At 50.2% G+C, this 23,365-nt stretch overlaps 1 protein-coding gene across 1 annotated transcript in view; it reads left to right on the top strand.

The window, feature by feature from the left end:
- The window catches only part of LOC140680256 (uncharacterized), a 1,118,524-nt gene that overhangs the window by 10,824 nt on the left and 1,084,335 nt on the right, over positions 1–23,365 (top strand). The window contains exons 3-5 of the mRNA XM_072919758.1: positions 440–645; positions 730–1,167; positions 21,356–21,739. Coding sequence (XP_072775859.1) covers positions 440–645; positions 730–1,167; positions 21,356–21,739 — 1,028 coding nt within the window. The remainder of the gene's footprint in view (positions 1–439; positions 646–729; positions 1,168–21,355; positions 21,740–23,365) is intronic.

Below are 23,365 nucleotides of genomic sequence, written 5' to 3'. Positions count from 1 at the left end.
TTCACCCCACATCTGTAACCCTCCCCTGAACCATCAGGTGCCTGTGACCCCATTGGCCCAGGTCCTGTTCCAGCCCACCCTGGAGCCCCCCTTGATAAGGGGTCTCCAGGGGGCTGGACTCCCTCTTGGGTCTTCCCTTCCCCTCCTGGAGAGTCCTCCGGGAGTCCCTGCTCTCCTCTCTGTCTCTCCCCTCCCCCATCACCCGAGGCCCAGCCACGTGCTGTGTCTGGCAGCTCGAGGCAGAGCCTCTCTGCGTCCTGAATAAACTTCACCCTCCAAGAGCAACCACAGAGATCTCGCCTGAATCTGTCCGTGGAATACAAATACACGTCGTTACACCACCCTGGGCCGGGGAGGCGGCTGGAGATGGAGCCAGAGCTCGGAGCTGGGGGTCCCTGAGCAGCTCCATGATGGGGAGAAGCCCCACAAGTGCTCGGAGTGTGGGAAGGGCTTCATGTGGAGGTCTGAGCTGATTCTGCACCAGAGGACCCACACTGGGGAGAGGCCCTACGAGTGTGGGGAGTGTGGGAAGAGCTTCAGCCGGAGCTCCAGCCTGATCAAGCACCAGAGGATCCACACTGGGGAGAGGCCCTACGAGTGTTCCAAGTGTGGGAAGAGGTTTCAGACCAGCTCCTGTCTCCTCCGGCACTATCCGGTTCATACAGAGGATAGGCCCTTCTGCTGCCCCGACTGTGGGAAGGGATTCAGGGAAAACTCAAAACTCATCAGACATCGGCGCATCCACACTGGGGAGAGGCCCTACAAGTGTGGGGAGTGTGGGAAGAGCTTCAGCCAGAGCTCCCACCTGATCATGCACCAGAGGATCCACACTGGGGAGAGGCCCTACGAGTGTTCTGAGTGTGGGAAGAGCTTCAGCCACAGCTCCAGCCTGATCCAGCACCAGAGGACCCACACTGGGGAAAGGCCCTATGAGTGTTCCAAGTGTGGGAAGGGGTTTCAGACCAGCTCCGATCTCCTCAAGCACTATTGGATTCACACAGAGGAGAGGCCCTTCCGCTGCCCCGACTGCCGGAAGGGATTCAAGCGAAACTCCCACCTCCTCAGGCACCGGCGCATCCACTCTGGGGAGAGGCCCTACGAGTGTGGGGAGTGTGGGAAGAGATTCTCAAGGAACTCTCACTTGACCCGACACCAGCGGAGGCACCGGTAAGGGAAGCCCTGCGAGTGCCCCGAGTGCGAGAAGAGCTAAACTCCATCCCCCACTGGAGGACCCACATTGGGCACAGCCCTGGTGACCCACATTCCCTGTCATCCATGTTGGGAACACACCTGGCTGCTTCTCCTTTTGTGTTGACCTTCATTTTTTTCTCTTCTCAATCTCTCTGTACTCCAAAAGCCAAGAGGGATCGATCTTTCATCTCAAAACCACTCACATCCCACTGAAAACAAATGAATTTTAACCCACAGAGCCTCAATCCCACCTCAAATTGTTTGTTCCCACCTCAAAAAAAAACTAATCCCACACCAAACTCACTCGAATCCACAGCTGCCAGGGTGAGATGGGTTTGGGAGGAGACTGGGAGAGGTGGGATCCCAATTTGGAACGGTGGGATGGGGATTGTGTGGGGCTGGGTGGCCAGGATGTATTTGATAGCAAATAAAACTTTCAGACTTAGTGATTTCTTTGCCGTTCATCTCCAGTCCGTGGCAGTTCTGTTTTTCAGGGCACCACCTTCTCAGCTGATTGTGTTTGTGTCCTCCTTTCCCTCCCACCTCTCTTTGCCTGCTCTGTTTCTCTCTCCATGTCTCCCTTGACCCAGGGGACCTCCAAAGACCCTCCCCCAATTTAATTGCCCCAGGGACCACCAAAGATCCTTCCCTGATTTAATTGAATCCTCCTCTAATTTAATTGCCCCCTCTGCCCCCAATGACCCACCCCTGATTTTTTAATTATTTTATTTCCCAATTATTATTTTAATTCTTAGTTAGGAGCTGAAGTTATGGAGGCCAGCAGTGAAATGTCTCTGTAGGATTTTGCTCCACTTGGCTTTCAGCCTCTTCTCAAGAGCTTTGCCTTCGAGGGCAAAGGGAATGTCTTTTCCTGGCTGGGAGCTGAAATTCCAGACCTCTGGAATATGTGCAGGGCCATATAGACTGGGATCAACTAGAGATTGGGATCAAATATGCACTGAGATCCTGTGGTCTAGGATCAACTAGGGACTGGGATAAATTAGGGACTGGGTCCCTAAAGACTGGAATGAACTGAACTGGGATCAAATACGGACAAGGATCAAATATGGACTGGCATCCTATGGACTGGTATCAACAAGGGACTCGGATAAAATAGGGATTGGGATCCTACAGACTGGGATCAAATTGGGACTGAGATCATATGGACTTGGATCAGCTGGAGACCTGGATCAACTACAGACTGTGTTCAAATAGAGACTGGGATCAGATGTGGATTGGGATCCTATGGACTGGGATCAAATATAGACTGGGATAAAATTGGGACTGGGATCAGATATAGACTGGGATCCTATGGCCTGAGATCAAATATAGACTGGGATAAAATTGGGACTGGGGTCAGATATGGACTGGGATCAAATATAGACTGGGATAAAATTGGGACTGGGGTCAGATATGGACTGGGATCATATGGCCTGGGATCATATGTCTTGGGGAAGATCAGATAGGAAAGCCTTATAAATATGCCTGGCAAAAGGTTTAGAAAATACAGAGATTGAGATGGTAACAAGTTGTGACATACCAAACCGTAGTTACTGCACAAGTAGAACACAATCGTACAGCCAGGATGAAGACAATCCCCGCTTCTGGTTGAACAATGCCCTTACCTACAGGTAGGTCCAAGGGTCAAATGGACTGTTGGATCTCAGCCCAATGTATGGTTCATCCCACACCTGTAACCCTCCCCTGAAGCATCAGGAGTCTGTGACCCCATTGGCCTGTGTCTTGCTCCAGCCCACCTTGAAGCCCCTGACAAGGAGTCCCTGAGGAGCCAGACGCTCTCTTGGAACTTCCCTTCTCTTGGAACTGCCCCCTCCTGGAACATCCTCTTGGGATCCTCTCTTATCTCCCTCTACCCCTTGCCTCTCCCTTCCCCCACACCCTCGGGCCTGCCACGGGTCAGGTCTGGTGACTCCAAGCAGGGCCTTTCACCCTCTCTAATAAACCAGATATTCTAAGGGCAGCCTTCAGAGATCTCTCGTCTCCATCCACCCAAAGCGTCCTGGAGTCCAGAATCCTCGCGATATGGACTGGGATCAACTAGGGACTGGGATCAAATATAGTCTGGGATAAAATAGGGACTGGGATCAAGTATGGACTGGGATCAAATAGGGACGGGGATCAACTAGAGATTGGGATCAAATATGGAACTGGGATCCTATGGACTGGGACAAACTGGACTGGGATTATATGGAATTGAGATCCGATGGAACAGCATAAACTTTCTAACATGACACATATAATATTCATTGTAACACTTGCGAAAAGCCAATCATAAATATGCATTTGTCACAATCTCTCCTCTTATTCTTTATAAATCATTTGGCTTGAGCAATATTTCTTATCCTCTTGCATTCTTTGGACTCTGTTGGTAATCAAATAAAACATGGGATTAAACAAAGAAGAAATATCAAAACACTTGTAACACATAAAAGGAAGAATCCTAATTTCTTCCACCATCCCATTCTCAATACATTACCCCACCTGTTAGTTTTTAACATTATTTTCCCTTTGGTTGTTTTTGGACTGATACCAGGGTCATAATTTTTCATAGTTTTTTTCTGATATCCTTTGTTTATTCCAGGATGATGCCCTCATTGCCATCTATTTTCAACAATCTGTACACCCCATTCTTTAGCCAATAAATAGCGTAAAGCCAACCTATTTTAATACACTACAGTTATAGTTTGGCTTTGCTGACTCAGTATTAATTCCAGTGCCTGAGCAGCTTTGTTTGTTATCTCCTCTATAACTGCTTGGAGTCCTATAATGCCATGCAGTATATAATTTGGGGTTAATACAGAGCTAGATTGCTGTGCTGGTTTCACCTTTTTGTTTACTAATTGCCTTTTTACCGAATCTTGGACTATATGTCTAAGATCAAATGTAAAACAAATCCATCTCTCTCCTTTTGGACATTCCATGCCCCAAGTATTACTACTTTTTCCTAAGTTCCTTGTAATTCAATATTTTTCCCCATTTTGCCTGCAGGTACTCAGTTTGGGTGGGTCTGTGGCTGTTGACATGGGTGTGTGTAACAAAAAGGAACTTTGGTTCCTTTCCATGTAATACTTTCTGTAGCATTTGGGACACAATCTTGCTGGTATCTCAGAAGGGAAAAGACAACAAATGAGAGACAGAAACAGGAATGACAGAGGTCTGGCATGGCTCATACCCCCACCTCCCCTGCCTGTGGGGTTGCTTCCCACAGCAGGTACGTGTGATCTTCTCGGTGGTGAGTACAGTGCTCAGTCCAGGCTTGCCCTCTGCTTCCCTTGTCACTCCTTTTTACTCATTTTTAAGGCAAGTCCTTTTCGACACTCCTTAACTGTGGCTTCCCACCGTTCCTCAGGTATCTCTCACTCAACAGGCACTAATAATCCATCCACAAAACAAAGTTATTACTTCAGTTGTTTTGGGTTCTATCTGTATAGGGAATTGATTCAGTACTCGATACCTCTTGCAACAAGAACATAGATTTTGTGAGCTACAACGCCAATTATTCCCACAATTTGAACATTCACTTGTAACCCAGCTAGCGTGTCCAGTCTTGGGATGAATCACATAAAATATACAGTACAGTACTGATGGCAATTTCCCTTCTTCCCTGTACAAGCCACAGGCTGAGGCCAGGCTATAAGAACTCTTTGACTGAAACACTCCCGATCCTCCTGTTTGAAGTGGCAGTGTTCCTCTGCCAAGGAGGTGTCGGAGGCGTCTCAGGGTTTATTCAGGCCGGGCTTAGAACCAGTGATGCAAGCTTTGCCTTATTTCTCAGTGAGGTGTTATTCTTTGTACCTGCCTTGGATCATTTGGGTCTTCCCAAACCATTACCACCCAGTCCTGGTTGGAAGTCAATTTGGTATCACCCGGTTTAGATGTGATAGTCCATTCCTCAAGTTTCTTCACAAGTCCTTTGGTTTTGCTGGCATGAATTCACCCTCTTTCCATGGTTTGGATTGCTGCTTCAGTGGTACCTGGAAAGGACTTCTCAATAGCACAGTGTTAAAAGAAAAACAATACTGCATTAACTTTTACCATTAGTTTTCTTTAAAACTTTCAGAGTTTAACTAAACTCTTTTTCTACAGGTACTTCTTCTTCTTGTATCCAGCTGTGTTAATAGCTGCAGAGACCAATTCTTCTTCCTGTGAGCTATAATTAGTTAAATAAAAAAGACCAGGCCAATTTTAACATGAGATGTATCACATCTCTTGCCTTTTACTTTTTGGGTAACATTTAACTGTTTTAGTCTTACAGACTTTTAGTCTTCACAACAAAAGCCTTCTCTTCTTAACAACAGCAATCAGAAAGAAAAAAGAAATCTTGCTTAAGACAATAAACCACTTTGTGAGAGTCACAATCTCTGCCTTGATCTTATCTCTACTGGTGGTCCTGTTCACAGCCTTGGGTTTAACTCTGTCCTTCCCCACTTCCCCCCCTCCTTGTTGTCACTCTGCCTAGCAGGAATGGGGGAGAACTTACAGATAGCTGTGGCTGAGGGGACCTTGGGAGTGTATTTCGCTCTCCCCTTCGCTCTCTTTCTCTCTCTCTCTCCCTTTCTATCTCTTTCTCTTTCTTTTTCTCTCTTCACATTTCAGCAGCCACATTCCAATATCAGTCCACTTTCTAACATTAATCCTACATCCTGGAGAGGTGAGTCTGCCAATCACCTCTCCCCCCTTTTTCAACTTCCTTACAAAGTAAATTACTTTTGTTATGCGTGTTCTGCAGGCCTGTAATTCACGGCACCCTCCACCAAGGCTACCAGCCACTCACAGCTGACAGTGCAAAAATAAAGACTTGGTTTGCTATCACAATTTTTCCATTCAAAAGTTTGAAAAGGTTGCAGGAACAAAGTAAACAACAACTTACTTCCAAAGTGACCCTGCCTGCACCAAAACAAATTTAAGGCAATGCTAGTTAGTGCAATGCAATTTGCAACGAAGCCAAGGTTTGATTTGGAAAGGCCATCTGAGGACACAGAGCATGAGTTTTACAAATCTGTATTTTGAAGAGGGAATAGACAAAATATGAATAGAGTTGAGGGCAGGGGGAGGACAGCAAGTGAGGAATTTTTCTCTGCAATACTCTCTTTTTGACTGCCAGGAAACACTCTCTAAAGAGGTTCCTAAGGTACAAACAATAACTGGGTGGGAAGAGGCGCTCCTGAATTCAAGCCTTAATGTCATAATAGGAAACTGCCCCTGAGCACTGCAGTGCTGGAGCATCCTGCCTGCAAACTCACCAGAGGCAAGCCACTGCTGCCACGCTGCAGGGCTGCCTGCAGCACAGAGGGAATCATGGCCAAGCCCTCCCTGCAGGCCTGGGTAATCCACACAGGGAGCCCAAAACTTCCTCACAGCTCTCTAACTCATTCAAGAAATAAACCTACAGCAAGCAGAGATCCCCCCACCATCTTTTTAATGTGTATGTGTCACACACCCACAGTGATGCCGAAAGAAAAGAAATTAACAGCTTACATTAGAAGATACTGAAACCTTTTCTTCACCTTGCTTTGTAGGTTCCCTTTTCTATATGTAGCCACCTCCAAGTCTGGGGAAAAAATGAGCCCTTTTTTTCAGAAGTCTCATGCATGAACAACTCTAGCTGCTGTTCCAGGTACACTGCAAGTAGTTAGCACTTCCAGAAAAAATAACAAACAAACAAACCAAAAAAACGAAGAAAGCAAAACACATTTGGGTACATGAAAAAGGACTGGCTGGAAGAAAAAATGTTTCTCATTGACCTACCAAGCAGCAGGTGTTACCTTTAGTTTAACTTTACACACTGAGAACCACTTGAGTGAACAGACTGCATCAACTCAAAATAAATTAATGGCAGGTTTTGCTATGTCACAGCTGTAAACTAGTTTCTCAGTCCTACAGTACAGTAAGTTATGTATTTCAAGATAAAAATCACAATGCAAATCGGAAGAAATTTCATACTGCATGAGGTGTGCACACAATTGATTTACCTCCAAAAGTCAGTTTATGACTGTTCTCTACCAGGATTGCAGTAGCTGCTATAGCTTGAACACACACTGGCCAGCCTTGATTTACTGGATCCCACATCTTTGATAAATAAGCCACGGGTCTCTTTACTCCTCCCCACTCCTGAAACAAAACCCTATGAGCTACCCCCTTTTCTTCATTTACGTACAGATGAAAGGGTTTTGCTAGTGAAGGTAAGCTTAAAGTTGATGTTTGGGCTAGTTTTAACTTCAGTTTTCTTAGTTTTTCGCCATCTTCTATGCTCCATTTTAGATCATCTCCTCTGTCAGTTTATTCACACAAAAATTTTACTGCCTGTGTGCATCCTTCAATCTACAATCTACAATATCCCAATAATCCGAGTATTTTTCTGATTTCCCCCTTTGAAGAGGGAGGGGGAAGGGATAGAATTCCTGTGATTCAGTCTGGGTTGAGCTTCTGACTACCCTTACTAATCAAGTGTCTAAGATATTTTACTTTTGCTTCTACAAATTGCAGCTTTCCTTTTGATACCCTTAATCCTTTTTCCCCAAGAAAATTCAAAAGCTTTATAGTAGCCTCTCTAACTTCAGCTTCAGCTTCCCCAGAAAGTAAAAGATCACCCACATATTGGATAATTTGTATTCTAGGAGGAGTGGGGAATGTTTGTAGTATTGTTTCTAAAGCTTGTCCAAATAAGTTTGGAGATTCAGTAAACCCCTGTGGTAGTTTTGTCCATTTTAATTGCTGTTTTCTCCCAGTTTGTGGATCCTCCCATTCAAAGGCCAAGATCTCTCAGCTCTCCTGGGCCAAAGGGCAAGCCCAAAAGGAATCTTTAATGTTCACTATGCTCCTTCTATTACCACATTTTTAATGACAGGAACTGTGAAACTTTCTCCTTTTGCTCTTGTTGCATTTACAGTATCTTTTTTTACACTATAACCTTTTGGAATACTTAACAGACAGGTTCTTTCTGCCCCTGTGTCTACCACAAACTCCAATTTTTCCTCTTGGGGACCCACTTTTAAAGTTATCACAGGCTCCAGACGGAACTTGTCCCCTAAAGAATAGAGCCTCTGACATCCCTATTCTTCCTCGGTGCCCATCTCTTTACAAATTCTCAGATCTGTTACCCTCTTAGGACAGTCTATTTTATAATGTGCTTCGCCCTGACAGTAAAAGCAGATGTTCCTGGAATGTTCCTGAAACTTTGATTGCATTGGGATTTTATTCTTTCATGTTCCCCTGTCTCTACCACCATCATATCCAGGAGTAGTGCCTGTGGGGTTTTTATTGTTTTCTTGCAATTTTTTTCTCGCATGGTGACTGCCACAATCTTTGCTTTTAGTTTGGCTTTGGCCACAGACTTTCTGAGCCTCCTTTAATAAATCATCTAATAATTTGTCATGCCGATCTTCAATTTTTTCCATTATCTGGCCAAGCACAAAGTTAATCCTTAACAAAGCTTTTCTCACATCAGTCTCAGGATCCACTCCGGAACACTGCCTCCTATTTCTCCCGAGTCTGTCCACTCAGCCGGAGCCTCCCCCCTCCCCTGCTGTGCCCCAAAAGTCCCTCAGCACTTTGCCCTCGAGATTCTGCTCCCCCTATTTCCCCAGCAATCAAATTACAATGCTCATTTATATGTTTGCTCCCCTCCTCATAATTTTGACGCCACTCAGGAGGTGCAGGTGGCATTTTGCCCTCCCGGGGGGGGCCCTGTGGATTTTCTTTACTCCAGGCTTTTATGCCTGCAATTCTGATCATTTCCCTTTCTTCCAGAGAAAATTGTATCTTTATTATCGACCGCATTTCTTCCCAAGTATAAATGTTTGAACCTAAAAATTGCCCTAATTGTTCAGCAGTGCTTGTGGGATCCTCCAAAATCCCTTTGATTGATTTCCCACTCCTTTTCTTTTTCTCTTTTTCCCTCTTGCTCCCCTCCCTTTTCTTTACCTGTTTTCTTATTTTTTACGCGTTTTCTGTCCCATTTTTCAAAACCTTATCTCCATGCCTGTGTTTCCCACTTTCTCTAATAACCTGAATACCACCTTCTTTCAACTACCCACGTAAAAAAATCCTTTTTCTCACAATACCATTTAACACAATACACCTCCCTCCAAGGAAATAAAGCTCAAAATAAACAATCTACATTACATATACTTCCATGCATCGATATTTACTCACTTTTATCTCTCACTCTCACACACATTCATACCCTCAAGCCTGTTTATTCATACTTCTCTACTTCACAATACTGTTACATATACTTTCATTCGCCGACACTCACTTTTATTTTTCACTCACTCTCACATCAGCACAATCCACCTCCCTCCAAGGAGATAAAGTAAAGCTCAGAATAAACAATCTACATTACATATCCTCCCATTCATCTACATTTACTCACTTTTATTTTTCACTCACTCTCACATACAACAACAAGATAACTTTTACTATGTCCATCATATGTCCATCAGATCATAATGTCCATTGCTATGTCCATGCTGTCCATCAGATCATAACCTCCATCTGTCGGTCACACACCAGGGGAACAGAGCGAGGCTGCCTAAATAGGGCAGGACCCTCTTCCTCACCCTGACTCTCCCAAGGCCCCGGCAGAGAGGTGTTAGAAACCATCTTTTGCGACCATAATTGTGAAAAACGCCAATCACTTGGCTTTTAAAATTTTAATAATAATAACATGGTTATTAAAATAGTAATACAATTAGAGTAATAAAAAATTAGAGTTAGGACAATTACAAGACAATAAAAATCAAAGACTTAAGGATGTCCAGATGCTCTGGGGCACTTAAGCCACAACAAGCATACCTTGTGAACAAAGGAATCACCCTTAAAACTACACTATTGCATATTCATATATCCTTCATGGTTATGCATACATTCTATTTAAAACAAGAAACTCTGTCTGTTATATGCCAACTATTTCCTTTAATCCCCATGGCATCTTCGAGTCTGAGCAAGGCCTGAAGAAATTAGCTTCTTCTGAGAAGAAAACCATAAATTCTTCTTCCCTGGATGATTTAGGTATTTTGTGAGGGTTATGTCAAAGCGAGTAACCCATTCCTTAAAAGAAAACCCATATATACAGTTTTTATTTTAACTACTAAACCATCATTTTAAATACAAAACTACATTTACCATAGTATTAAAATGTTAATACAGCACTACTAATCAAACTAACATATGTGCATTTTTCACCTTGGGCGTCTGGTGGAGCATCCCCGGAAAGTGCCCATCTCTGCAGGGAGACACGTTTTTTCAATTGTAAATTAGGTCTTTCATCTCTGCCATCTATGGCTTCCAGTCTTTCCCGGCTGGGTCTTCAGGTCTTTTAAAACTTTAAGAATCTTTTTCTACAAGCACAACTGACTTGATGTATATTTTACATAAGCACGAATTATTCCATAACATATATTACAATGGGGCTGCAGAGATCCCCCTGCGGGTCCGTGGGGATGCAGAGATCCCCCCGCAGGTCCGTGGGGATGCAGAGATCCCCCTGCAGCTCCGTGGGGATGCAGAGATCCCCCTGCAGGTCCGTGGGGATGCAGAGATCCCCTGCGGGTCCGTGGGGATGCAGAGATCCCCCTGCAGCCCCTGGAGGAGCCAGGCTGGAGCTCGGGGATGCCTGAGAGGAGGCTGTGACCCCGTGGGCAGAGGGGCCCCGCTGGAGCAGCCCGGCCTGGCAGGACCGAGCCCGTGGCACAGTGACCCACGCTGCAGCACTTGGAGGGGGCTGTGCCCCAGGGGATGGACTCGGCTCGGAGAAGTTCCTGCAGAAGTCTCGGCTGGGAGAGAGCGCAGGGTGCAGCAGGGAACGACTCCTGTCCCTGAGCAGAGGGAGAAGCCGCGGGGGATGAGCTGAGCACGGCCCCATTCCCTGTCTCCTGCCCTGCCGGGGGAGGAGGTGCAGCTGGGAGCAGGGAGGCCTGGGGAAAGCTGCATTTAAGGCTCTGCACAGACTTCTCCTCATCCTGCTCTGAGTCTTGGGAGTTTTCTGCCAGAAATCTCTCCCCTCCCCCGCTCACCCACAGGGCTTTGGGCAGGTTTCCCTTTTTGGGGGAAATCAAAGCCAAGCACCGATGCACTAATGAGGGGCAGGAGAAGGGAGGCTCCCGGGCTTCCTGCAGAGCTGGAGGCACGGAAGGCGCAGGGCCGGGAAAGCCGTGGCGGGAGGTGCGGAGAAGTTTGTTTGTGTGGGCAGCTGAATCCCGCCTCGGGCCCGGGCCCGTCCCGGGGCTGTTGCTCATCTCCGGCTTTGCCCTCACGCAGCGCGGGGGGCCCTGAGAGCGCGGGGCGAGTCTGGGCCGTGCGCAGAGCCCGCCCCCAGCTCGCTGCCATTGGCCGCTGGTGCCGTCAGTCGCGGTTGCGGCGCGCTGATTGGTGGGAGCGGGGCGCAGCACGGCCCCGGCGGCGGGCTGAGGGCGGCCGTGGGCGGGCAGCGGCGCCATTGGCGCCGGGAGCGTCTGTGCGGGCCCGGGAGCGGCGGCAGCGGCCGGAGCGCGGTGAGGCGGCGTCGGCGGAGCTCGGAGGCGGCCCCGGCGCAGGTGGGAGCCGCGCTGGGTTCTGCGGGGGCTCGGGGCTGGCTGCGGGCGGAGGGGGCGGCAGGGGGCTGCGGCGGGTCGGTGGTGCCGTGTCCGGCCCGTGCCGGCCCCGGGCTGAGGGCGCGGCGGGAGCGGCTGCCCGCGGTCTCCTTCCCGCCGGGGCCTGGGCAGGAGCCGCTGCCGGAGCAGCGCTGGCTCGGCCCGGCTGCTGTGGGTAGGACCGAGGGGGCTGCCCCGCGGCCGGGAGCGTGCGGGAAATTCCCGTCGCCGGAGGTTTCTGTGGCCGGAGGAGAGCGAGGAGCCCTGTAAAAGTGACTTTATTGCCGAGCATGGGGAGAGGCCGTGGGGCATTTGCCGTGCGCTCTGTGCCATGGTTGTAGTCCGCAGCCTCCTTTTTATCCTCATTTTCCCGGCCGCATCTCCCTCTGCCTTTGCCCACGGGCTGAGGTCCTTGGAAGGTTCAGACTTCCCGATGCGCCTGCTGCCTGTCCTCGTTAATATGCACCCTCCTTTTGTATACCAGCCGATATTCATGGCTCTGTTAAGTCTTTGTTCTCCTGGAAGTTCGGGAATTTAGCGGGACTTTGAGAAATTGTGTGGCTCAATTTGTGAAATTTATTGGAACTGATGGTTTCCCCCGTTACTTCCTTATCTACAGGTCCCTGGCCCTATCTCCAGGCAGATTCACTCCTTGACTCTGTTTTGTTCTTCCCGGGTCCTCTTTGGTTTTGGGATTATTCTCGGTGCCCTCATTCCCTGTCCTTTTGTGGCCGTTTGTGGATCAGGAGGACTGGCTGCCACCTGCATCCTCTGGCTCAGCTGCTGGATGAGCTGCAATGCCAAGGTGTGGAGCATGGTAAAAAGATGAGAGTTGCTGCAGCACAGAAGAGGAGAAGCAGCATTTGTTTAACCCCTGGTCTGCCGGGGAGCCACGAAAGCGTGTCCCATTCCCATCCTTGTTATGTTTGGACCAATACATAAACTGCTCTCCTTTTTCCTTTGTTATCTTTTTCACCACTTTACCTTTGTCATCTCTTTGCCAACAGCAGTTTGAGCCATTTAGTTTTCCACAAACTCCCTTTTTTTCTGCTCACAGATAATCTGATCCCATCCCCTTGTGAAATGTTGTGTTCCTCTTTCAGTGGATTGGTCAGCAGGAAGGTCAGGAGCTGGAGCTGTCTGGTTGGTTCTTCTTTTGAGGACAGCTTTTAATCTAATGATGCCATTGAAATGATAAATGGGTTCTGCCTCCTGATATGAATTGGTTTGGGTTCCGAGGGGCTGGTCCATGGTGTTGTAGGATTTGTTCTGGTGGCCCTTCATCTTTTCCCCGTTTTTGGGTGCTCCCTCAAGCTGGGGCTGCATCAATATTCCACATTTTTCTAAATACAGCATCAAATACTTGAATTCCAACTGATTTCCCCGAACTTGTTCTAGCAAAAGCCCCAGTGCTCTGATACACCCTGTACAGCACAGACAGTGACAGCAGATGTTGGAGTGGGCAGAGGGATGATCCCCCCTTATTTTAGTGAAGTTTTCACAACATTCTCCATTTGCTGTTTCCCTTTGCAGCCTCAGCCATTTCTGTTTCAGAGTCAGATCCTCACCATGGGCTCTGTCTTCAGCCGTGCAGATTCCATCTGTGCAAGCAGGCAGAGCTTGGGGTGAGGGGCAGAGGGAATCAGCCAATTCCTGCCCCAGGCAAGAAGAGCCAGGTACATTGTCCCCACTCTGCCCCATCAGTGTTAATTTGCATTTCTAAAGCTCCTCCTGGGTGCCTGGAATGCAGCTTCTCTTCCAGAGCAGCTTCAGCAGCCTCACATGTGCCCCCCTACAACCTGCTGCTTTTTTTTTCCCCTTCAAATCCTCTGTTTAATGTTTATGAGTTAAAAGGGCACCTTTAAATCTCTTCTAGTTTTGCAAAATGCAGCCTAAAGGTGAATGTCAAAAAACCCTGACCAAAATTTTGGCATCGCTAAAAGCGAAACAAAAACACACAAAAAAGATCCAAGGCCATTTATTTTTTTCTCGTTCTTCTCAGGGTAAAAACCCATTCTCACATCCCTGACCAAACCTAAACAGCGACATAGAAGTAGGATTATTTTAAAAAATATTCTCATGCTATATACTCTGCACTGAAGCTACAGGAAAACGAAAAACTCCACCAATATGTTTAGTGTTAGAGTAAAGGCATTTCTTTATTCTGGCCAGGATGTGCAACAGAAATCATTCCATCTCCACATAGCCCAAGTGTGCAGAGAAAATCGTTCCATGATACGTGGGTTTTACTCGATTTTTCCCTAACTTAATACAGTCTAAAGCAATCTAAATCCACTGGTTTAATGTTTTGTAGTTTCAAGTTGTGCAGATTTCTTTGCTTCAGCTGTTAATGAGGTGGGAAGTGCTGGATTTCCTTCTCAGCCTTTTGCAGACCAGGTGTCTGCAGCCCTGGCAGTGTCTGGGGTAGGTGTTTGTTGCTGTTTGCTGCTGGGGTTGATGTTTTGCTGCTGGGCGTTATCTTTGTGGGTATCTTTTGGGCCATTCCCAGTGTGTTGAGATGTTAAACTCATCTCCATTGAGTGGTGTAACACCCCTTAACAAAACCTTTAACATTTCTTTCCCCGGGGCCAAGGCAAAGCAAGCCTGAGTAGGGAAATCAAAGGTTAACAATGTTAAAGTCTATGAGCTGGTGTATTTTCCATCAATGCCATGGCAGGCAGGGCAGTGTGTGAGTGTAAGTGAGAGCCAGAGTGGAATTGTCCCGTGCTCTTGCCCAGCAGCTGTGGCAGGGCAGGCCCAGAGAGCGCTGAAGCTGCAGCAGTGGCAGCAAGGGCTGTCCCCGGTGGCTGGAGCTGCCAAAGGAGGGTGGCCAGGCCGAGGATTTCAGCAGAGGATGTGTGGGCCGATGTCCTGCTGGGATGGTGGCAACAGCAAAGTGCCAAGGCAGGCTCTGTGCCAGCCCAGCTTCCTGGGGGAGAGATTGCACCAGAGACAGGATTCTGGCCACAGACTGCTTTAAATGTGCATCCCTTATCCCTGCACTAGGTGGAGAATTCCCAGGGTAAGGAATTCCTGAGATCAATTGCAAGGGGAAATGATTGAATATCTGCCCTGGGTCTGGCTCTTCTTCTTGCCCAAGCCAATGGCAAAAGCCGTACCCATGGCATCTTGGTTTCTATCCCCAGCTTCCAAAGGTGTTTCTTTCTTTCCACATTCATTCTTTGTACCCAGCCTGAGCTCTGGGGGTGCCAGGGGTTCTGGAGGTCCCATTGTATTCCTAAAGCTGCCATAACCCCCTGGAGGATCTTTCCTGTAAAATGAGTTCTGCTGTCTGAGTCTGTTGCTTCCACAATACCTTTTATTGGAGTTATGTCTTTTAGAAATACCTTAATAAGTGATCCAGTGGTTGCTGAGCAATCAGAATTGCTTTTGCCCCCCTGTTAGGTGAGATGGTGTCACCAGAAGATATTGAAGCCTTCCTGCTCAGGGCATGTCAGTGCCAGGCTCTTACAAGCACACACAGCTGTGCCGGTTGAGCTGACCATGGGGGGTAACCTGGGCTTTGTCTGATTCCCTTTCCTCAATAACAGCGTGTCTTGGGACTCTTTTCCCTTCTGCTGCCCTTGAAGAGCCATCCACAAAGACATTTTCTGCCTCAGGCCAGGCAATGTCTCCTGAATCTCCCCCAGGCTGGGTCTGGAGCTGTGTCACTTGAATGCAGTGCTGGGTTTCTTCCCAGCCCCTCTGGGGGCTGTTCAAACAGGAGGCTGGGTTAAACCCTTCCCCTGTCCTCAGTTCTGAATCCTCCTGTGCCACTGAACAAGTTTCACACTGTAATAACCGAGCACTGCTCATCCATTGCGAGGCTCTTTTGGTTATCAAAGCTTGAACTTGATGGCAGACTGGAACAGTTGGAGATCCTGTTGTCATCAGGTTTTGGGCCTCGGTTCTCGTTGAAGCTGTGGCTGCACAATTCTGCAGGCAATGAGGCCACTGTGGCCACTGGGTGAAACATTTTGGCCCAAGGATTTCTTTTGGCATGGCCCTGTATAACATTCCCCTACAATTCCAATTTCTTTTCTGAGTCCGAAAGAGCCACAGCTGAGGCATCAATATTTTTGGTTTTTCATTTTCTCAAGTTTTATTCTCTTTCTCCTGTCCATACAACAACGTGTAGGCTGTCTGGGGTTAAAAAGTTCTACAATGTTCTGGCTGGAACAGAGAATCCTCAATTCAGGCTGTGTAATTCTCTATTAAATCTCACAATTGTCGCAGCTCCTTTTTGGTCCTGGATAAGGTTACTTCTGAGATTGCCCACACCTTCTCTTGGTCATTCAACCACGTAACTTCACTCTAAATATGTCCCAAATATTTAACGTTTTTCTCCACCATTTGCACTTTTTCCCTTAATACTCAAAAATTGTTTTTTATCTAGAAAATTCAGCCATTTCACAGAGGCTTTGTCTACCACTTGTTCTTGTCCTCCTCATTGGAGCCATCAGATTCCCTGACTGGCAGGATAGGAGTGCTGTAGGGAGACATCCCTGGCTCCAAAAGCCCTGCCTTTAGCAGGGACTCCATACCAGGCTGTGAGCCCTTCCTTCCCTCCCCTGGAACAGGGTGTTGCTTTTAGCCCCCACTTGTCCTGGTTGCTTCCAAGTAATTTGGAGAGGCTCCACATCAAATTTTCCCTCTGGGGCTGCCCACACCTCTGGGTTCCCTTCAGCACGGGCCTTGCCAGACATTTGACACAAAGGTACAGCAGCAATAGCCTCTGTATCACCTTTTACAATGTTACAATGCCACCATCAAATTCCTTCCTAGTTAATAACAATCACAGTAGGAAGAAAAGAAATTGGTTTATTTCAAACCTATCCTCCACAGCTCCTAATAGTGATTGAACAAATTATACCAGCTCAGCTTTCCCATTTATTCCCTTAATAATGAAAACATTCCTTTACAATGTTCCCCCCTTAGGTGTAAGATTCAGAGTGGATGGAGAGGCCCCTGTGTCCATCAGGAGAGGCCTCCTCTGGATGCAGACCCAGCCTGGATGTTCTCCAGGGCTGCAGTGTGGTGGGTCCCCGGTGGGATAGGAGCTCAGAGAGCCCTGACAATCCATGTCCATGCAGGGGTGGACTCGCTCCTCCTGAGGGTGCTGCTGTCTGTGCTTGCAGTGTCCTTGTGGGCTGCAGCTGGAGCCCTGACTCCTTCCCAGGGGCTGTTTGGGTGGGCTCTGCCCTGGCCAGGAGGGCAATGCTTCTGCCAGGTGCTTGTGGCCGACGCCGTCCCCTGGGTGCTGGGGCCCCCTTGGGCCCTGGGGTTGGTCCCTCAGGGGCTGTGGGAACTCTGCCATGGCCTTTGCCTTCAGCTTGGCCTTTTGCTCATCCCTCCTTGCCTTCAGCTGCTGTGCCTTTGTGCCCAAGTGCTGCAGGGCCTTCTTGTGCCACTCCTGCAGCCCCGGTCACTGCCTGTGGGTGCTCATCCTCTGAGAGCTGCTGAGCTTTCTGCAAAATCTTTCCTTTCTGCAGGGACCCAAACCAAATCCTTCACAGAAAATCCTGATCCTTCATGTACCATCATGTCATGTTTTGATGCTGGCACAATGCCTGTGTCCCCATGGAAATCCAGCTTCCCAAATAAGTGCTGTGAGATGCAATAAGGAACAGAGCAGAGCAGGCCTAAGCTTAGAAATAAAGGTGAAAGAACTTTATTAAGCTACTACTATAATAAAAGATACACACTGCATCTAGAATTAAAACCTTCCAAAGCATTCCTCCTCCCTGCACCCAAACTCCAACAAATCACAGTGGGACACAACTTGGACCCTTAATCAGGTCATCACCTTTCAGATAATCAATACTCAGTCTATCAGGGGAGAGAGGAGTCTCTCTTGTGCCACAGACCCCCAGGAAACACAATTGCCACCTCTCGTGTTTCCATGTCACTCATGGCACTGCCCAGAGAAAATGTCCCAGTGTGACACTCTCCTTGCCATGTCACAGTGCCCTCACCGCCGTGCATGGACAGACTGCTCATAGGGCTCCTTTAAGGATGCTTTGCCAAGGAACAAAAGAAACAACAGTTCACTTTTCATTTTGGGACCACAGTCCCCCCCCATTTTCCTCCTCCCCTGGGGCTGAGGGTGCAAACGGAGATCTTCTTCCTGAAGACAGAGGGCATCACCACACCCTCCTCAGCTTTCCTCTGTTCACTCCATTCCTGTGCTGGAATTTGCTGAAGCAGGTCTCTTGGCTCATCATTGCATCCCCCTAAAGATGCAGTCTCTGTTGCAGGAGAAATTGGCTCAGTCAATGGCTTACAAGAAAAGTCCAGCCAAAAGCCACTCCATCATCTCCCCCACAACCTTCTTTCCCTAACATCTCAGGTCCCAGACTGTCTCTTTTCTCTTTCAAGTGGAGGAGGAGTAATATTTCACAAAGCTTTCATTTCCCAGGAAAGGGTTAAAAGTCTTGGACTGCCCTGGCTGCTGAAATCTCAGCCCAGACCCCAACTCCCAGGGCTGGGCACCTTCCCCCCCCCCGCTTCTCCTTCTCCTCTGCCAGTGAATTTCCAGGTGCCTTCAGGCTCTCTGTCTGTTTCCCTCTGGTGGTGTGGGGGCGTGGGGAACAAAGACATCTCAGGTTTCCTCCCCCTGGCCTATCCCTCCCAGGCCGCAGGGCTTCCATTCCCCCACCCAGCCCGTGGTGGGCGGGGAGAGTCTGCACTCTGCAAAGAGACAGTTCTGCTGGGAGTTCTTGCTTTGAACCCTGTGTTCTCAGAGGCGTGCCCATGCCTTCAGTGGCCACTCCCGGTGCCAATATCCAAACCTGACCACTGATTGCTTTGAGACCGGCTGCCTGAGAAAATTCACTTCTATGTCCAACCATGAAAATCTGCGTTTCCAGATGTTGCTTTGTTTTGCTCCTTGTGCTCAGGGTCCCCTGCACAGCCCGTGTGGCAGAGCCGGTGCCTGTCCTGCCGCAGTGTCCAAAGGCGGCCCCCCCGGCGGGCAGGGCCGGCAGCTCCCCGGGGCCGGGCAGCGGCCGGGGCGTCCCGCAGCCTCCTGGGGGCCGGGGGCCACTGCCGGCCCTGCCCGGGGCTGGTGGGCTCAGGCAGCGCCCGGCGCTGAGCCCCGGCTGCCCCACAGCCCCGGCCCGGCCCCGCAGCTCCCCACAGGCCCCCAGCCCTGCTCCCGGTCCCGCACCTCTGCGCCCGCTGCTGCCGCTGCCCACCACAGAGAAACCCCTGACATCCTGACCTCCTGCTTTTCCTCTCCTGGAAACTGGGAATTCAAAGTATCAGCTGGCAAATTGTCAGGATAAGACCCTGCTGAAAAACATCCCAATCCTGAGTATTTTTCTGTTCCTCCTCTTTGCCATCATCCATTTTCTTACCGCATAGATTCCTCCTGCTGCTTCTTGCCTGAACCATATTGCTGCACACTCCCCTTCACCTGATCCCTTCCCAGCACACCAACACCATCCATCCCCTGTTGTCCAAATCCCTTCTCCCCTTCCCTTATTGCCCCCCTGGGTGTCCATGTCCTTAATTACCTCTGGGGGAATGTGCAAACTACCTCAGCATTCTCCCATGGGACCCTACAGAGACATTTTGGGATCATCATCCCTTTGGCCAGGACCCCTCCCTGGCTTTCCCTTTTCTCCCCTCCATGGGTGCCCTGCCATGTTCACTCCCCGAAGATCCCAGGGCACTCACTGATGAGATTTTCAGTGCTCTCTCCCTGCTGACTCTTCACAGACCCCCCGATGTGTCACTCGTCTGTCTCCTGGTCACTCCCGGGTCCCCAATCAATCCCCGGTGCCGCCGCCAGCCAAGGGAGCCGGGAGCCGATCACCCAAAGTGGGTGAGGCACCTTCAGCTGCACTCCCTGCCCCAGGGTGTGCGGAAACATTGACATCACCAGAGGATTCTGTCCACAAAGCAGACAGAGAAGTCCTGTGAAATTAATTTCATTTCTAAAAATGGGAGCGGCCATGGGACATTCCCCATGGGATCTCTCCAATTGTTGGAGGACACAGCCTCCATTTCATCCTAATTCTCCTGGCCACATCTCCCTCTGCTTTCCCCACTGGCTGAAGCACTTGTGAGCTACAGACTTCCCAATCCACCTACGACATACTCCCTTAATATGCCCCCTGCTTTTATATAGCAAACGATATTCATGGCTCTGTTAAGTCTTTGTTGTTCTTCTGGAAGTTCATGAATAGAGGAGGACCTTGGCTGAGCAGCAGTCTGTGTCATCAATTAATAACATTTTCTGAAACCAAGGCTTCTTCTGTCACTTTCTTTTGTACAGGTTCCTGGCCCTATCTCCGAGCAGATTCAGAGCATCTGTTTGTAAAGACACTTTGCTCTTGTTCCTTTCATGGGGGTCCCCCGTTTGTGGGACATCCCCCCTGGAGCAGGGTGTCCCCTCTTTGCTGCAGGCGCAGCCCTCAGGCAGAGCTCAGCCAATCAGAGCCCGCGGCGCTGATGACTCACCAGTTGCCAGGCAGACTCGCAGCTCCCCACGTTCCCCCCCTGGACCCCACCTGCGCCCCCCCCTCGGCCCCATCGCCCCCGCGAGGGGAATTTGGGGAGGTGGGAGTGGGGCAGCGCCAAGGCCGGGCCCCCCCGCGCTGTCCTGGCGGGAGCGGCTGCAGTGGGGACCGAGTGCGGGCGGGAGCGGCCGAGAGCCCAGCGCTGCCCCAGCCCGACCTGCCCCAGCTCCATCGCTGCCCCTCGGCTGGGATGCTGTGGGTCTGGGGGGAAGAGGGAGCCGGCAGTGGGTGCTGGGCCTGGGGGCAGGAGGAGAAGGGAAGGAGAAGCAGGCTTGAGGAACAGAATGGTCAAACGATGCAGGTGGCAGGAGAAGGTGGGATTGTGCAGAAGGAGGAATAGCAGGAGAAAGAGGAATGTGAGGAAGAAGAGAGACACAGGAGGAGGAGAAGGAGCAGAAAGAGGAAGCAGCAGAAGGTTCCACCCCTCCCTGTATCTGCAGCCTCCCCCCAGCCCCAGGAGCATTTCTCCCCCCACATGCAGCAGGTGACTGTGCCAAGGGATCCAGGATTTTCTCAGGGTGAATCTTGGTGTTTCTGAGCTTTCGTGGGCTAAATGTTGGTGCCTTGGTTTTATGTGGCAGCTGAATCTTTATGTTTTGGAGGAGGTTTTTGCTGAGTTGTGATGTTTGGGGAGTTTTTGATCTGTATCTTGAAGTTTGTGGGATTTTTGGGCTAAATCTTGGTGTTTTGGAGTTGCTTACAGACACAAGATTCCCAGTGACTTCCTGAGATGAACTTGGGCAAGGAGGAACCTCCAGCCCAAGGTGCTCTCCTCTTGTTTTTTTCCCCAAACCAGGATTTTTCATTCCCTGGGTGTGCCTGGATGGAGGAGGAGGAAATGCCCCGGAGATGCTGCAGGAGGAGGAGCTGCAAACCCAGCCCAGGGAGCTGCGGGGAGGAAAGAGCCCCCCTGAGCCAGGAAGGCGGGCGGAGATCCAGCCAGAGCTCGGAGCTGGTGGAGAAGCCTCATGGCAGGGAGAAGCCCCACAAGTGCTTGGAATGTGGGAAGGGTTTCAGCCGGAGCTCCAACCTGATCCGGCACCAGAGGATCCACACAGGAGAGAGGCCCTACGAGTGTGGGGAGTGTGGGAAGAGGTTTCGGACCAGCTCCGATCTCCTCGTACATGAGCGGATTCACACAGAGGAGAGGCCCTTCCGCTGCCCTGACTGCCGGAAGGGCTTCAAGCAAAGCTCCCACCTCACCGTGCACCGGCGCATCCACACCGGGGAGAGGCCCTACGAGTGTGGGGAGTGTGGGAAGGGTTTCAGACACATGTCTGGCCTGATCGAGCACCAGGTGATCCACACTGGGGAATGGCCCTATGAGTGTTTGGAATGTGGGAAGAGCTTTGGGCGGAGCTCATACCTGAGAACACACCAGCGCATCCACACTGGGGAGAGGCCCTACGAGTGTCCCGAGTGTGGGAAGAGGTTTCAGAGAAGCTCCCATCTCCTCGTACATGAGCGGAGTCACACAGAGGAGAGGCCCTTCCTCTGCTCTGACTGCGGGAAGGGCTTCAACCGCAACTCCCACCTCACCGTGCACCGGCGCATCCACACTGGGGAGAGGACCTACGAGTGTGGGAAGTGTGGGAAGAGCTTCTCACAGAGCTCAGCCTTGACCAAACACCAACGGAGGCACCAGTAAGGGAAGCCCTGTGAGTGCCTGAGTGAGGGAAGAGCTTGGAGTGAGGGAAGAGAGTGAGGGAAGAGAGTGAGGGAAGAGCTTGGAGTGAAGGAAGAGAGTGAGAGAAGAGCTTGGAGTGAGGGAAGAGAGTGAGGGAAGAGCTTGGAGTGAGGGAAGAGCTTGGAGTGAGGGAAGAGCTTGGAGTGAGTGAAGAGAGTGAGGGAAGAGCTTGGTGTGCTCCATGTCCCCCATGGGAGGATTTGGGCTGGATGATCCCCAGTGACCCCTGTGGGGCAGAGCCCTGCTGATCCGTGGTCCTGGTGATCCATGCTGGATGTGGGAAAGGTGTTGGCTTCTCCTTGTGCTGCTGCGATTTGGGGGGGTTCCCATGGATGGGGGATGGGAGGTGAGTGGGGGGTCCTGGTGCACTGGCGGGGGGGCCTCATAGCTTGGGGGTTCCCAGCCATTTGGGGGGCTTGGTGAAGGGGGGAAGCAGTGAATGGGGGGGTCCCAGTAAATTGGGGGGGACCCTGATGATAACAGTGGGCCTTGGGAGATAACAGTGGGGGGAAAGGACCAAACCCTAAGGGACTCCCCTAGTGCTGGTGAACCCCCTGTGCCCCCCCAGCCCTTGGGGTCCCCCACAGTCCCTGCACTGTTCCTGGGGGTCCCGCGGCTCTGGGGGGGTCAAAGCAGAGGGGATGGAACCTCCGTCATGGATGGGGGGCACAAAGGGGGTCCGGGCCCAGTGCTCGGCGGGGTCGGTGCACGAGGGGGTCCGGTCCCTGTCCCGGTGCACGGGGGTGGCGCTGCCTGGGGGGTCCCAGTGCTTGTGGGGTTCCCAGGGTTCGAGGGGGGTCCGGTCCCTATCCCGGTGCTTGGTGAGTGGGGGGCAGTGCCCGGGGGGCTCCCACTGCTCGGTAATTGGGGGTGTCAGAATCCAGGACATCCCTCTGGCTGCCCTGGATGGCTCGAGACCCTGGCAGGAGCCTCGGAGACCTTGGCATGGTGTCAAGAACACCGGTGGCTGTGGTTTTAGCCCCTGGAGAAAATTGCCAACTTTGTATGGGGAATTACAAGGCACAAGGGTTTGAGTAGTGTGGTAGGTGAATTAACACGGGGTGGAAAAGTAGAATTTTAACATTTTAAAATAAGGGGTTCAATGGGACAAGGTGGAGGGATCTGGGTGTGTCCTGACCTTCTTCTCCTTCTTTTTGCCCTCCATGTCTTGCTGTGATGGTGACACTTTTCTGTTGGTTGAAGGTAGAGACACACTGTCCAACATAAATGATAGATATTGGCACGTTATTGTAAACACAGTTCAGGTAGTTTTTAGTGTAGAAGGCAAACAGTGCCCTGAGGGCAGGGAGACTGCCACAGACCGACCTGCTAGACAGAGCTCAGCAGAGCGGACAAAGCTGTTAGAGAAA

Source organism: Taeniopygia guttata, chromosome 30 (assembly GCF_048771995.1).
Source record: "Taeniopygia guttata chromosome 30, bTaeGut7.mat, whole genome shotgun sequence".
In the NCBI taxonomy this organism is placed as follows: Eukaryota; Metazoa; Chordata; class Aves; order Passeriformes; family Estrildidae; genus Taeniopygia; species Taeniopygia guttata.
This window is presented reverse-complemented; position numbering and strand designations above follow the sequence as displayed.